We start from the raw sequence: 14,643 nt of genomic DNA, 5'->3' as shown, positions 1-14,643 counted from the left end.
GACCACAACCACGTGGTGAAGCCAGTCCTATATAAATCTCTCTCTCCAGCCGGCTGCCTTCAGATGTGCATGTGTGTGCTGGCACAGGGACCGTTGTTTTCCACCAGAAGGAATGGAGGCGTGCGTAAACTGAAAAGGAAATCGCTTTTACCTGCTCTTACAGTAATTTACCCCATCAGTCCGTTCACTCTTTTCTGTCCCACGACTTTAGGACGCGTGAGACAGGGACAGCTTTATTTTCTTCAGCATCTGCCGGTGCCAAAACGCGCAAACCTGTGCGTCAGAGGAGAGGCGATGCGACTTGCGGAGTGAGCAGAGGCTTTTCCTGGACCTCCACATCTTCTCATCGATCGAGTGAGGGTGAGTGGGAGGCGTGATTGCGCGGCCGTTTGGAGAGAGTTCGCGGCGCTCTGATGCGGTGGAAGTGCGCGCAAAAAGCCCGCAGGCGACGCGTCTGTCATCAACAACTGCATCAACGGACCTCTGAGAAGCAGACACTTTTGATGGCCGAATCAATAACTGTTTTAGTGCAGGGTCCGTGCTTTTGTGCACTTACTATGAAGTGATTTGGAATGACGATCTTAGTTTCTCTCCAGAATATAACGGATCTGACAGACCATTTCATGTTGGCACCTCGGATGGATTTGCAGGTACAATAACGAAATAAAGAGAGTGAGAAAACATTTGCCATCGATACGAGTGCGCAAAGTTTGAAGTTGGCAAACTACATTTTATTGAAATGATTGGGCTTCTGCGTGACTTAATTCATTAATTCGAATTTTCAGACTCGCTTCTGGTACAAAAACATAAGCACAAAATGAACTTGTACGTCTTGAGTCTCCTTCTGACCTTGGATTTAGCCACAGTGGCCGTCAGTTTATCCACATGCAGCACTCTGGACATGGAACAGTTCAAAAAGAAGAGGATCGAGGCCATCCGCGGTCAGATCCTCAGTAAACTCAAGCTGAGCAGTCCTCCGGAGATCTACCCCGAGCCCGAGGAGGTGTCCCGGGACATCATCGCTATCTATAACAGCACGCGGGACCTGCTTCAGGAGAAAGCCAACGAGCGCGCGGCCACCTGCGAGAGACAGCGCAGCGAGGAGGAGTATTACGCCAAAGAAGTGCACAAGATAGACATGCAGCCCTTCTACCCTGCCGAGAGTGAGTGTTTCAAACCTGTTTTGTGGTTGGTTGGGGAACGTGTGACTGAAAGCTTGTAGGCATGGGGAGTGTAAGTCCAGTAGTGTAAATAGGATCTCATATGGGCCCCAGTGCAAAAACACTTGATGGGCTCCCTGCCACCCCCACCCTCCTTCAGCCCAAATGAAAGAATGCAAACAGTCGAATACGACTATCAGATCAAACTACCAACAACGCACTCGATAATTTAGTGTCTTTGTGGTACTTTATTGAGTTTTAGCATTTGGATAAAACGCATAAATGCAATGTGTGAGAGCTTGCAAAATTGAAAATGCCATTTACCACAATCTTTTAACATAGTGGCTGGTGGTTTCGGCTGTCCCGGCACCCATAAAGGAACCAGCTAAATGCTACTTAACCCTCCGTGGTGCTAAAATTGTCATTCCCCTAATAATCCATAACTCTTGCAGATCTGGTTTATGATTTATTTTCTTCTTTATTAGATTTGTAGTTTAAAATGTCCTACATAATTGAAAAGAAAAAAAAAATTTGTTGTTTAATGTGAACCTCATGTAATGTGGGATTATCGTTTTACTTTGCAAGCTATTGCCAGATTCGTGACTACATTCTGAATGACTAGTTTGTCATTTAGTTAACATATTAGAGGTTCGGTCCCACTGGAACCAGGCTCTTTTTTCAAGCACACAGTGGCCATGCGTCACCCCTTGGAGGGGTTTAAATCCACAGGCTTTCGGTCGCAGCGCGGATTTAACCACTGAGCCACAGTCACCACATCACAGGCTATAGTGTGGTCTCCCCTGATCAATATTTGTGCAGCTGTCTGCAGTGAGGAGCGTCAACCAACCTCCTGCACCATCTTTACGTTATTTACGCAATTTAGCTGGGCTGAGCAATCATTTGAAAGGATATTTCATGTTCTCTTTTAGCAACCAGAACACACACACACCATGTTTGAATAATGCTTCTCAGTGAACCGAAATACTACCCCACTGTGTCTTATTCAAGCAAATCAATGCTCTTAAATGTCCTTATTGTACCATTAATTATGTAATCGTTTTGAGTTCCCGGATCAAACGTGAGCATAAAAAGCAAAATAAACGAGGAGATATTTTATGCCCCGAGGTATATTTTGGATTAAATGTTATTCTTGGCTCTACCGGCTGTATAAATACTCCAAATATGAATAGAGATGGCCCAGTGCCAGCCCCAGTCAGTTTACAGGATATAAATAATCCCGTGTCAACAATCAGAGAAACGGCGCTGATTATTTTAGAATTGAACTTTGGCAATCTGCACTTTGAGATTGTGGGTTAGATCACAATGGCTCTGGCTGCCATACACGTTGTTTGGATAAAGTACGATATGCATCACTTTTTGTAATCGAATTTTTTCTTATAATACACCGAATGGATCAAGTCCACTTTGTTCATTCTTGAAGTGAACTTTTGCCTGTGTGGTGATTAGATTCACTGTTTTGGACGTCTGCCTTGAACTTGAGCATGCGAGTACAGAATGGCTCGTCTGGTTTGTGATGTGAGTTGTCTGCGACAGGTTTAAAGCAGTATCATATGTGTCCCTGCTGGGTTTTGAAATCCCAGAATGCCTTGCGACGAGCTCAAGCGAAGCGACACAGAAATGTTGATTAGGGTACAACGGGGTGAACCTTAAGGGAAATGTACTTTCCAATTCTCAATTTAAATTCTCATTCTTTTTAAGGATGCATAAAATGTAGAGATTCTGAAAGCTTTGCACTAGTAACAATACATCTATTTAATTATAAGATATGTTTTTATATGATAGTTTCATTACAAAGATGGTGTTCTCTAAGCTGGACACCCAACCTAATAAATTAACATTGAACTTCCGAATCTAACCATATCATGAAAACAAATGGAAAAGTCAGACAGCTATTTATTATTGTGCCTTTCATCCCAACAGCACTTTTACATAGTCTTCAGTTATTGAAAATATGTTGATTTAATTATACTTTAACAATATGTTCCATAATTGTATCAATTCTCATTTTCTACATACATTTACAACATTTGAAGGTTTCACTTTATTTTGATGGTCGCTTTAACACATTATGTTGACTATAGAGTTAGTCAGTTGACAGGTAGTTACTTACTGTCAACAGAATGTTCAAAAGGGCCAATCAAAATAAAGTGTTAACCATTTAAATTATTAAAGGTGCATTGCGCAAGTCTCTGAGGTTTTACAGAACTACGCCCCCTCTGGCAACCAGAGGTGTGCACGCTCATGGACCACACACACGCACGCTTGTGCGAGCTGTTCATAACCAAAGGAACATCAGCCGCACAAATCTTTTGTTGCAATCATAATGTCTTCAGAGGTAATAAAATCTGTGAGTCATTTTAAATATATGAAAGGAAAGGCATTTGAGTAAATGCGGGTAGTAGAAAACTTCGATTTTTGTTTCCATTTATTTCCATGTTGAACTGTTTTATGTGCTTACTGGATACACTTATGATTGTATTATTATGGAAACACGTTCATGAACAATATAAGTTATTACTTTGTATAGGACCCGTTTGAGATCTCTTCATCTTATTCCGACGCCTGGCACTAGACAAAAGTTTTATTTTATTTTCCTTGAGCGTGAACGCACATGACGTCACGCCCAGTCTCAAATCCGTCCCGAATCCCTCTTATTTATTTTACTGTACAGGATTATAAATCGCAATCGCAGTGATCAGAGAAAGGCTCGTTCAGCCCATCAGGCGATTGTTTAACCATGTATGGGTTAGAAAAACGTCTATTTTAACATGAAATGTTGCGCAATGCACCTTTAAATCGAATTAGTGCAGAATGATTGCATCAAGAATCAGCCAAAAGTGCTGCGGTGAGTTTTGTGCTATCTAGTGGTTTTAGATGAGACTAAAATCAATTGGACCTTTTACCACAGTGTGAATTTAACCCCGTTGTACACTATACATATAGTTAAAAAGTATGGACCAAAAAATAGTTCAGTCTAATAGGCTTGCTACGGTAGTCGGTGTTACCGGTGTTCAGTCGCAACACCGGTTTAATGACATGCCCATCGCGGCACCGCGGTTGAAATGTGAAAAAAAAATAAAATTTAAAGCCTTAAAAATATTGAACGCAATTACGCAGTACTCGTTAAATCCTGCCTATAAACACACACACACGACCCACAGAAATGACGCGCGTCGATATTGAGTTCTCTTTCGGGCATTAAAAAAAACACAAAACATTTAATGACATGCCCATCGCGGCACCGCGGTTGGCATGTGAAAAAAAAAAAATTTAAAGCCTTAAAAATATTAAACGCAATTACGCAGTACTCGTTAAATCCTGCCTATAAACACACACACGACCCACAGAAATGACGCGCGTCAGTATCGAGTTCTCTTTCGGGCTTGAACAAACCAAAACACACAAATTATGCCAAAATGTCCATAAGAGCAGTTTTAAACGAACGTAGAGGTTTGTGAGAAAATGGGACGCGTGTCAGATCGCGTCTCTGTTAGCAACGGCTATCCGAATTCGCTCACTCGTTTTTACTTACTCCTTCGAGTGAACAGTATTAGTGGACTAACGTAGGGAATAGGCCTAGTAAATGAGGGTTTAGGGGGCGATTTCTGATTCAACCCATGTTCTAAAGCAGTGAAAAAATAGAGGACACTGATAACGCGTTGACAGACAGGACCGAGCAGGTAATATTTAATATGAAACAGTCTCAACTTTCAAATTCGGTCAGTCAAAGAAAATCAAACAATAAATAGGCCTACCGTTTTGTGGCTCTTTAATGTGTCGTGACAGATTGCCTGATAAAGCCAAGTTCCACCGACGTTAATCTACTCTCCTGACTGCTTTGTCGGACAAAAATGGTGGATTTTCAGTCGGTCAGATCACATGTCTGTCAATCAAAAGTTAGTTTCGTTTCGGCACAATAACAAAACAGTTTTGTTCCCACACTACTGCACCGTTATGTATGCCCGTGAAAACGTGCGCATTTTACGTTTGCCTTTAAATTAGCGATTTAAACACCCCCGCCGGTGACACCGGTATTACGGGTGTTGTCACACGTCGATTAACCGGTGAGAAAATATCTTCACCGTCACAACCCTACAGACTAATTAAAAATGAACAAAATGTACTTTATGTGCTATGTATTTTACTGGCGTTAGCTTAGCAACACGCTAACATCAAACTTCACAGAAACCAATTGTGAGTCAAGCATCCAGTGCACTTCCTGTCAGGAGCGCTATTTGCAGTCACTCATTATCTAGAGCGTTCCAAAATGGTCAGTCGTGAGATTCCATTTCAGATCAGAATCCTTAGAAGGCAGCTGCCTATGAAGATAGTGCAGATTCTGGAGCAGAGCCAATGTGTGGCGAAGAAACAACGAGCAAATAGAAAAGAACGAAGAGTATATAGGACATAGTTAACTTTTTCCTGGACTTGGAATGAAGTGTCTTGTGTCAGAATAATGTGCTGGCTAATAAACACACACAGGCTATCTGCCTTATTTGGTTGGGCGCCAGGAAGCGCTCGCAGGGCACAACGGCACTGGAAGCCACACAAATATGTGAGAGAGAAAGAGAGAGATATAGAGTGGGGCTCACGCGGAGACAGAGTGCTGGCAGAGCCCACACAGCACTATTTAAACTCCAGAGCAGTGTGTGTGTATGCCACATGCTCCATGGAAAATTCCAGCCCGAGACCCACTGTTGCTGGGGTGTGGAGCTGGAGTCACTGGAGAGGTTCTCCCCTCTCCCCACCTCCAGCCAAGCTCATGTGCTCTTATACAGCTTCTTCAGTGGCTCGTGCATGGTTCAGCAAAGAACGCTCTTCTGATCAAGAGTTGCCTGGATGGTTCTGCAGAGTTTAAAGGGGGGCCTATTATGCTTTTTAAAAAAAATATTATTTCAACTTTGTCTGCAAAGAGATCATACCTTATACCCATTATTCTGAATATCAGTGTCAGTGTTTCTGAACTCCTGAAACGCCTCCATTGTAGTCTTGAGTTTCTTATGGGAACGAACACGTCACAATATTCCTCATTTACATAATTCATACTTAGAATAAAGGGATGAGGCCTGGTTAAATTAGGTAGTAGTGCGTTGGTTACGGTAAGGGGCGGGACATTTCCCAAACACACTCAAAGTGATTGACCAATCACGACACTCTGCTCCAGCCGACCAATCAGAGCACAGTGTGTTTTTCAGAAGGAGGGGCTTCATAGAGACAGAGCGTTACTGACAGACTGGGCAGAAAGGTGCCGCAACAAGTCAAAGTGCTGTGGTATTCATACAATATAATTATCCACTTTCCACGCTTAGAAAAGCGCAACGTTTTGTCACCGTCCTAGGTTGAGTTACACTACTCGTGTAACTGTATTTAAATAGGGAAAACTGGGCTGAAATGGATGAACTGGGCTAGTTGAGTGCGATCAAAGTGTCTCGCGCGTCAGAGCGATTGAGTGCACGCACTGAGACGACACAGGTATGTATCAACTCGTCTTAGTTAAGGGAATAACATAGTTTTAATATGAAAAAACGGTGGAGTATCCATTTAACATCCACGGAACATTTCCATTCTAATGGGCCGTACACACCGGGACGAATATCAACGCGCGTTATTCGTCAACGTTTTTTGTGTTCACACCCAAGCGATTTTCGCTGACGAAGAGCCGAGTGAACATGACATTAGATGATTCATTCCCTGACATTAGATGGCGCCAATTTGCTCTGCAATACCACTACATATCGGTTCTCTTTTATCAAGATGTTTGTCGCGTTTGTCATATAGTTCTTTATGTTCTAGCAGCTCTACATTCATCTTGTCTTGCATGTTCCTCGTCTTATTTCTTCCTGGCTGTGTAGACCATAGATATCTATATAAAGGCTAGATATCTCGTCCGCGCTGCTGGCCAATGGAGGTCGACGTCAGCACCTGGCGGCCATCTTGTCACAGGCAGCTCGCTCACTGGTAACATTGTTTTAATGGTGCATGTACTTCTTAAATCACCGTAACTTGCTCAATTTTCTACCGATTTTCAAACGGTTTGGTTTGTTATTAACGGCAGAGATGTAGTTATAATACTGCATACTTATGAATAATAAGTGTATAAATAAATAATCATCCAGAATTATAGCCACGTTAATAACGTTTGTATGAAACCAAACCGTTTGTAAATCCGTCAAGATTTCAACGAAATAAGAGTATTTCTTACATCAGATACCACAGAGCCCGCCAGAAAGCCTGTCTGTGACAAGATGGCCGCCGGTGATGACGATTAATACTCCGCCGTGAGACATCTAGCCTTTATATAGATATCTATGGTGTAGACGGCGACGCTACTTGGCGTATATCTTCTTCGTCTTTGCATACGTGTGCTCAGCAAGACCTTTTTGTGTTTGAGCGCCCCCAAGTTGTGTTTTACTGTAACTTCAGAAGCTCCAAACACGTGAGCAAAAGCGCCAATCTCATTGGTTGGATAGTTTTTGACGCGGCGCGTAAAACGAAAAAAAATGAACCCGACGCGTTTTTTGTAAAATGACACTTTTACGCGTGGCGTTTTACGCAACAGTGTGCACACTCACATTGGCGCCCCTTTGTTTAGTCACGAGGCGTTAAACGTCAGCGAATAACGCGCGGTGTGAACAGGCCTTAAGACAAAAATGTTTCTTTGAAGAACTGTTCACCGAAAAGTGGGAAACCAAAAATGGTTATTCTGTGGAATTTGATACATACAAGAACATAGAGTTAATTACTGTTTAACTGTTAAAATATTCGTTTCTAAATAAAACACTTCTGCTCACTAAGACTGCATTTATTATAAATTGTATATATTACTAAATATTATTGCAATTTAAAGTAATTGCTTTCTATGTGAATATATAGTAAAATTAAATTGATTCTTTTGATAGAAACATTTCTGATTATTATCAATGTTGGAAACTGCTGTGCTGCTTAATTTATATAATTTTAGGATTATGTTATAAATAGAAAGTTCAAAAGAACAGCATTTATTTGAAATTGGATTTTTTTTAAACTCTGTAAAATTCTTTAACTGTAACCTTTGATCAATTTAATGCATTCTTGCTGAATAAAATTATTATTATTTTAATTAACATTATTTCTAAATCGGATTGACCTCAGTAATGTATTGGGGTGTAAAACAGTTCTCCAATGAAACCAATTCTGGCTCTAATTGGAATCATTATTTTTAACAGTATTTTTATTCACCAAATTGCACCAATTTCTAGTTTACTGCTTTATTATTAGCAATAACGTTGCTCATACATCATTCACAAAGTGAAGTTTACAACAGTAAACACACAACACCCGTTATTTACTGCAGTCTCATGATACATGGTTTTCTCTGCCCCGTCATTTAAGAAACAAACCAACTCGTTGAAATAGCGTCCGTCCTGCAGGAACGTCCATTAAATCTAATGTCCCATACAGCTCAACAGGTCCGCATGTTTTCACTGTGGTATTAAATGTCCATGCATGCATAAATGCTAACATACCGTGGCCCCACCGGCCTGTTTTTAAACGCAGGTCTCTTGGAGCCCAGTACAGAGCTCCCTTGTGACTGCACACACAGGAACACAAGGCCGTCTCTGTGCACCGGGACCAGCCTCTAGGAAATGGTTTATGTTGCAGCCGTTTTATGACTTTGTGTGGTTTATGCTGTTCAAGAGTATATGACTTAGTATATATGTGCTTTGAGTGCTTGCTGAAGTATGCTCTCTGTTTGCGCTGGATATCAGCACCATATTTTTTTTTGCCACTAACATACCTAACCTGTTAAAAAAATGACAGTGAGTCATTGAGCAAAAACAGCTGGACGTGGCTGTTAAACTTCTTAGCGTTATCTCCTCCGAGTGACTAAAATAACACTCGTGATAACACTGTTAAACCAACTTTCATGCAATTAATAACTAGCCAAACAAAAGCATTATCTTCGCGTTAACCCAGCTAACAGGGAATAAGTTCTAGCAAGAGTTATGAACAAACAAACAAACATTAACGTTACCAGAACATTTTTTTTTTTACGTTTTCTGCTGTTTAACAAAACATTAGCACAAAAAACATAACATTTAAAACATTTAAAATAGACGTTCATCTAACGTTTGGCTAGACTTTTATTTTGAAGGTCTAATTTAGACATTCTTCTGGAACTACATTAATATACGTCAACTTACTCTCATTATAAGTTTGTAACTTGCGGTGTGGACTCAGCTATTCTTTTATATTTAGAAAAATCGAATATTTATCGTTACCGTTGCAGTTACCATCCTTGGTGTGAATGGGCCTTTAGGGTTCGGGTTAGTAGAATAAGTTGACATATAGTTGTAAAGTTACTTATAGTCAGTAGAATGTCAGTTGATGCACATCAAAATAAATAGTTAGCAGATATTAAGCAGAGAGTCTACTAATACTCTAATGAGAGTGTGTTGACATGGAGTTGCAAAGTTACTTATAGACAAGATGTAAACAACACTGGTCCAGAAACACTTCCTGTTTCAGTTTGTAACTGTTTTCTTTATTTCACATGTAAAGAAAACATCTTTTTTAACTTTTTAATTCAGTTTTATATGTTCTGTTGGTTGTATTTTATCCCAGCTTTTATGTAGTGTTAAAAAACTGAAACAGGAAGTGCTTCTGGACCAGTGTTGTTTACATCTTGTGAAATGGTCTATAGTTAGTGGAATGGAGTGAAGTGGACTTGAATTGTTACCAATGTTTGTTTTTTAACCTGTTAACTGTCACCCCCCTTTTTTAATAGACATAAAAATGCACATTTCGAACTTAAATGGTTGTAATTCAAGAATGCTTTGGAATATAGACGTAAGATTGGTCTTCTTTTAAAGAAGACATTTGGCATAAGTGAAATAAATTAAGAAGGCGAAACAGAAAAAAGTTATAGAAGTTTGAGTTTATGGAAATGTACAATGTAAAAAATATATATATTATTCATATTTTATATAAAATAGATATTTGGGCCAAACCTGGGCTACTCTAAAACTGCAGAAAAATCAAAGCCAAAAATCTGAACACGTTGTGTTTAAAATTTTAGGTTGATATCTGAAAAAAAAAAAAAAAAGAGCTTTCAGTGAGATTTTGTTTGGGCACAGTACCAAACTTTTCCACTAGGGCACAACCAGACTCCATTACATATAAGGGCACCTCCATTTCCATATGTGTTTTGAGTGATATGAACCATCATTTCCACAATTTTCCTAGAATTTATGAAGTAGAGATCCTATTCAGAAGTAGTATGGGAAGTTTTGCAGATTTTGATATGAATTCAACCTCTAAGAAACACATTCAAAGAACACGCATGTACATCATAGCTCACTGCCCCTTCACAAATGGTGGTTTTATTATTTTTTTCTTTATATTTCAAACTTTTCAGACCTTTTTTTCTAAAATAATTGAATGGATGCATTCATTCTTTTGAACCTTTGGCATGAAAACAAACTGAGGTTTCTACCATTTTTTCATGTTCATTGCTTTTTCAAAATAAAGGTCTGAACACGCCTTATGAGTATGAAAATATTCTTGTTGCAAATTTATAAATTATGGCTCCTCTGTAATTTATTGAAAATAAGTCACCAAATATGGAAACTAGAGATTGTAAGATTTCAAATGATATATAGTTTGTCAATATTACTTAAGTATTTTTCTCAGATATTATTGTTTAAAAAATATAATGGCAAGCGTCCCACCTGTGGCACGGTGACGGTACTGTTACTTTTGAATGTTCTCTGAAAATTCAGCAATATTTTCGTAATGTTTGCAAAATGATAAAATAGAATATTCCCTAAACGTTCGCACAACCAAGAAAAAAAAGTTTTTAAAGCATATAAATATCAAAAATATCATTTTGGGAACTAAATGGGAACATTATTAGAAAATATTTTGTTAGCTGGAAATATAATTGATGCTCCCCATTATTTGCAATATAGCTTAAATCTACATTTTCATAAAATTAATTAGCTAAATTGAGCTTTGCAGTTTTAGATTGACTTGATCATTGCTTTAGTTTGTATCGTGATTCGGCATCGTAGAAATGAAATATTTTGAGCTCCTACACTCTTGTAATGATTGCTCAGTTTTCAAATAGACAGCTTCATGTGATTTATTATAGACCATTAATCATTACAGGAGCTTGTACAATATTTGATTTGTGTTTATTTAATCACTTTCCAGACAAAAATTCAGCCTCACATGAATGAACGTACTGAACTATAGCAAGATACCTGTGACGGTGTAGTTCACAGAGTAAATATACGCTGTCTCCCGTACATTACACACACTAACACACACCTAAATGTTCCTCGAAATGAAGAATGGCCGCAGTCAGTGCCAGACGGCTCACTTTCTACCCTGTGGGTAAAATCATTGAGAATGCCAAAGGATCAACTCAGTTACGCTTATTTTCACTAATATATCATTAACAAGCACTGTGCGCAACAAATCAGTCGTTCTTGTACAACCAAATGAAGGAATGTTTGTGAAAATGTATTAATCGAGTTTTCATTACTTCATCAGAATGTACATTAAGTAGTGATTTGTTGAGAGTTATATAATGCGCTAATGTACAATGATGAAGTTATTATGAAGTGTTACCCGAGCCTCTGTGACAGTGAGGTTTTGTCTCCAAGCAAACATTCAGTCATGAAAAGGTTCGCAAACAGCCTAAATTTAAACCCGCATCGCTTATGTTGCTATTTCTGCTCGTCTGAGGTCGGCCGGTTTGTTAGTTTAAGAGCAAAATAATTAGTGCCTTTTAACACAGTTGTAGACAGAAGTTCCTCTTTTATCTCGGAGAAAATTACAGGGTGTACGATCTAATTTGTTACACATGGCAAACGGAGCAGAGCTAATTTTACCCAAATAACGAAATAGTCCAGAGAATATCTGCCCTGCTGTATAAACACGCGCACAAGTTGATACTAAATGAATAATGAATAGGAGCTAGATCTTATCATTTGAAACCTAACACTCTTGCTTTAGAAAAGTCTGCTAGTACCATCACCTTTTTGATCAATCGCAGTGACATTCAATCATTCAATCAATCAGCAAATACAGGATCCCCTGTGTGTATGCAGTACTGCTTGTTTGGAAAGTTGAAGTTGTTCTCGAGTGTGTTTGGAGTGTAAGAAGTGTGTCAGCATTTGTGTATGTTCCAGAAGAGGCCGGTGCGTGTGCATGACGGATTATGTTTAGTGACTCTGAGAGATCTCCCAGCGCCTCTCCCTCTGTAAATAAACACAGGCGTGCGGACAGGCCATCCCAAAAACAACCCAACACGCCAGAGCGAGTGGGCCAAGGGTGGCGCTTGAACTTCCACTGCACTGCGAGGAGACCCCCCCCCCCCCCCCCCACCCCTTCGAATGTGAAGTGCTTTGAGGTCCCAGAAAAAAAACGCTATCCACAAGTTTCCGAGGGGCGCTCCTGTGAAAAATAAAGTGGGTGAAACTTCCGGCGAGGCGGCGGAAGTAGCATTCCAATGGTATTTTGTGTGTTAGTTAGCGAAGAGGCTAGCTGTTTTTCGGAGAATTATTTTACTATTTAAAGACGCAAATCTTTATGAGAGATGTCGTTACGGAGCTCAGGGACATCATGTGCTGTTCGCGGTTGTATGTATAACCAGACTAAACTAATTCAGTGGCTTAAACGGGATTGTTTTGAACATAAGCTGAAAATGAAATCAGAGTGATCCTGCCAGAGCCCGTCTCTGATCCTGCCAACGACTGTAGTTTCCATCACCTCCCAAAAGACGACGAATCTTCCTGTGTACATTTGTTTAAATTCTTAATATTCTATAAACTCTATCAGCATGTGATTGGCTGTTCGCTACTGATGTTACACCTAAACTCAGGATCTAAGCCTGTGCTGACAGAATACCAAATGTGCCAGTTAATGTATTCAAGCAGCACATTCATTTATAATTTTGAATAAACTCCAAAGCACAATGACTAAGTGTGTATTTTTTATTTTAATTGTTTGCCAGCTCGCACAACTGTCTGTCACCATGCCTTGATGAGTATTGATTATTAATAATGTTATTATAATACTCCCAATCAACTAGTGCGGAGGGTAAACGTACTGTTATTTCACCCTTTTGAATTTCGTTGAGGTTGTGTTCCCACATCGTTAGCTAGTTTGGATCGCTATAACTTGAGTGACAGTCAACTGTTGAATGAACAAGTGTCAAGCATGTCAAATCGCGCTTTGTTTACTTCCAACCGGAAGTCGCGCCCACTTTTGACGCAAGGCATCATGGGGCGTAGGAAACTTGTGGATATAAATGTAACAAAACATTCATTTTATTACTGACTGTCACAGATTCAGACACAGGGATATTGATGGACACAAAAAGAGCAACCTGCATCGTAGAGCCAGCCAATCAGAGCATGGGTAAAGGCCATTGCACACTGAGTCCGAATGCGTTTTTCCGTGTTCGTCAGCCTAAATATTCGCACAGAAACCTTGCACACCAAGTCCGATGAGTATTTATTAAAGCTTTGAGGGAAAAAACGCAAAAATACAAAATGGATCCGTTAAGCAATGAGGATGATTATGTTTCCCTCTCTCTTATTGAAAAGAGAAGAAAGAGAAAATATTGGGTCCATCCAATCCTGAAATTGCACTGAGAGGAAGGAGAGAACCACCTCCTTATCAAAGAGTCGCAAATTTATCATGAGCGATTCAAAATTTACCTCAGAATACCAGTGAGACAGTTTGATGCTTTGCTTGTGATTCTGGAGCCACATATTAAAAAGAAGACCACCAATATCCGTAAACCAATCGATCCTGAACAGAGACTGGCAGTGTGTCTAAGGTATGGACACAAACACACAGAGAGAACTGCTGTAGGCTACAGGTTATATATTGTACCCAAATAATACATTAGTTATCGAATTGGCTGCTCAATCACACATTAATCGATCCGAAATTTCGATCTGATTGAAAGGGGAGGTTTATTCCTTTTCTAATCCGATCAAGAGAACATATAAACACTTGATCGAATTGAAAACCGAAACTGAAAGGACTGCACATGTGCGATGATGTGCGGAACGAGCTCCCCCCGGCCCTGAATAGCTTGTTTTCACGTGACGTCACGCCACTGCGTTGCCATGGCGCGAAACGGAGATGGAGGGCAGGAAGTGATTTTCTATATTAGGAAGCACTATAACACACTCAAAACCCCTTTTTTTGCGTCGTTTATGGTTGCTCAAATCGATCAAAACACAAGGAGTTTCTTATCGTGTGCCAAAAGTTGTTGTTCATAAGGGGGGAAAATACAAGAAATTGACAGAAAAACACCGGGAAAAATGCCTTGCAAACGTACGTCTGCGGTCGGGAGCAACCGAATGGGAAAATGCCTGTGTGTGTGTGCAGTGATCACTTCGTCAAATGTGAGTATACATTATTTATGTGGCTGATAATTACATTATTCGGGTGTTTAAAT

At 39.8% G+C, this 14,643-nt stretch overlaps 1 protein-coding gene across 1 annotated transcript in view; it reads left to right on the top strand.

Annotated features, from left to right (window-relative positions):
• tgfb2 (transforming growth factor, beta 2) overlaps nt 1–14,643 on the top strand; it is a 51,875-nt gene continuing 37,232 nt past the window's right edge. The window contains exon 1 of the mRNA XM_039651345.2: nt 1–1,163. Within this exon, the coding sequence (XP_039507279.1) occupies nt 818–1,163 (346 nt within the window). The 5' untranslated portion in view covers nt 1–817. The remainder of the gene's footprint in view (nt 1,164–14,643) is intronic.

The sequence above is a fragment of the Pimephales promelas genome, chromosome 12 (assembly GCF_988280905.1).
Source record: "Pimephales promelas chromosome 12, fPimPro1.hap1.1, whole genome shotgun sequence".
Classification (NCBI taxonomy): domain Eukaryota; kingdom Metazoa; phylum Chordata; class Actinopteri; order Cypriniformes; family Leuciscidae; genus Pimephales; species Pimephales promelas.
The sequence above is the reverse complement of the archived record's forward strand: the minus strand, read 5'-3'. Positions and strand labels throughout refer to the sequence as shown.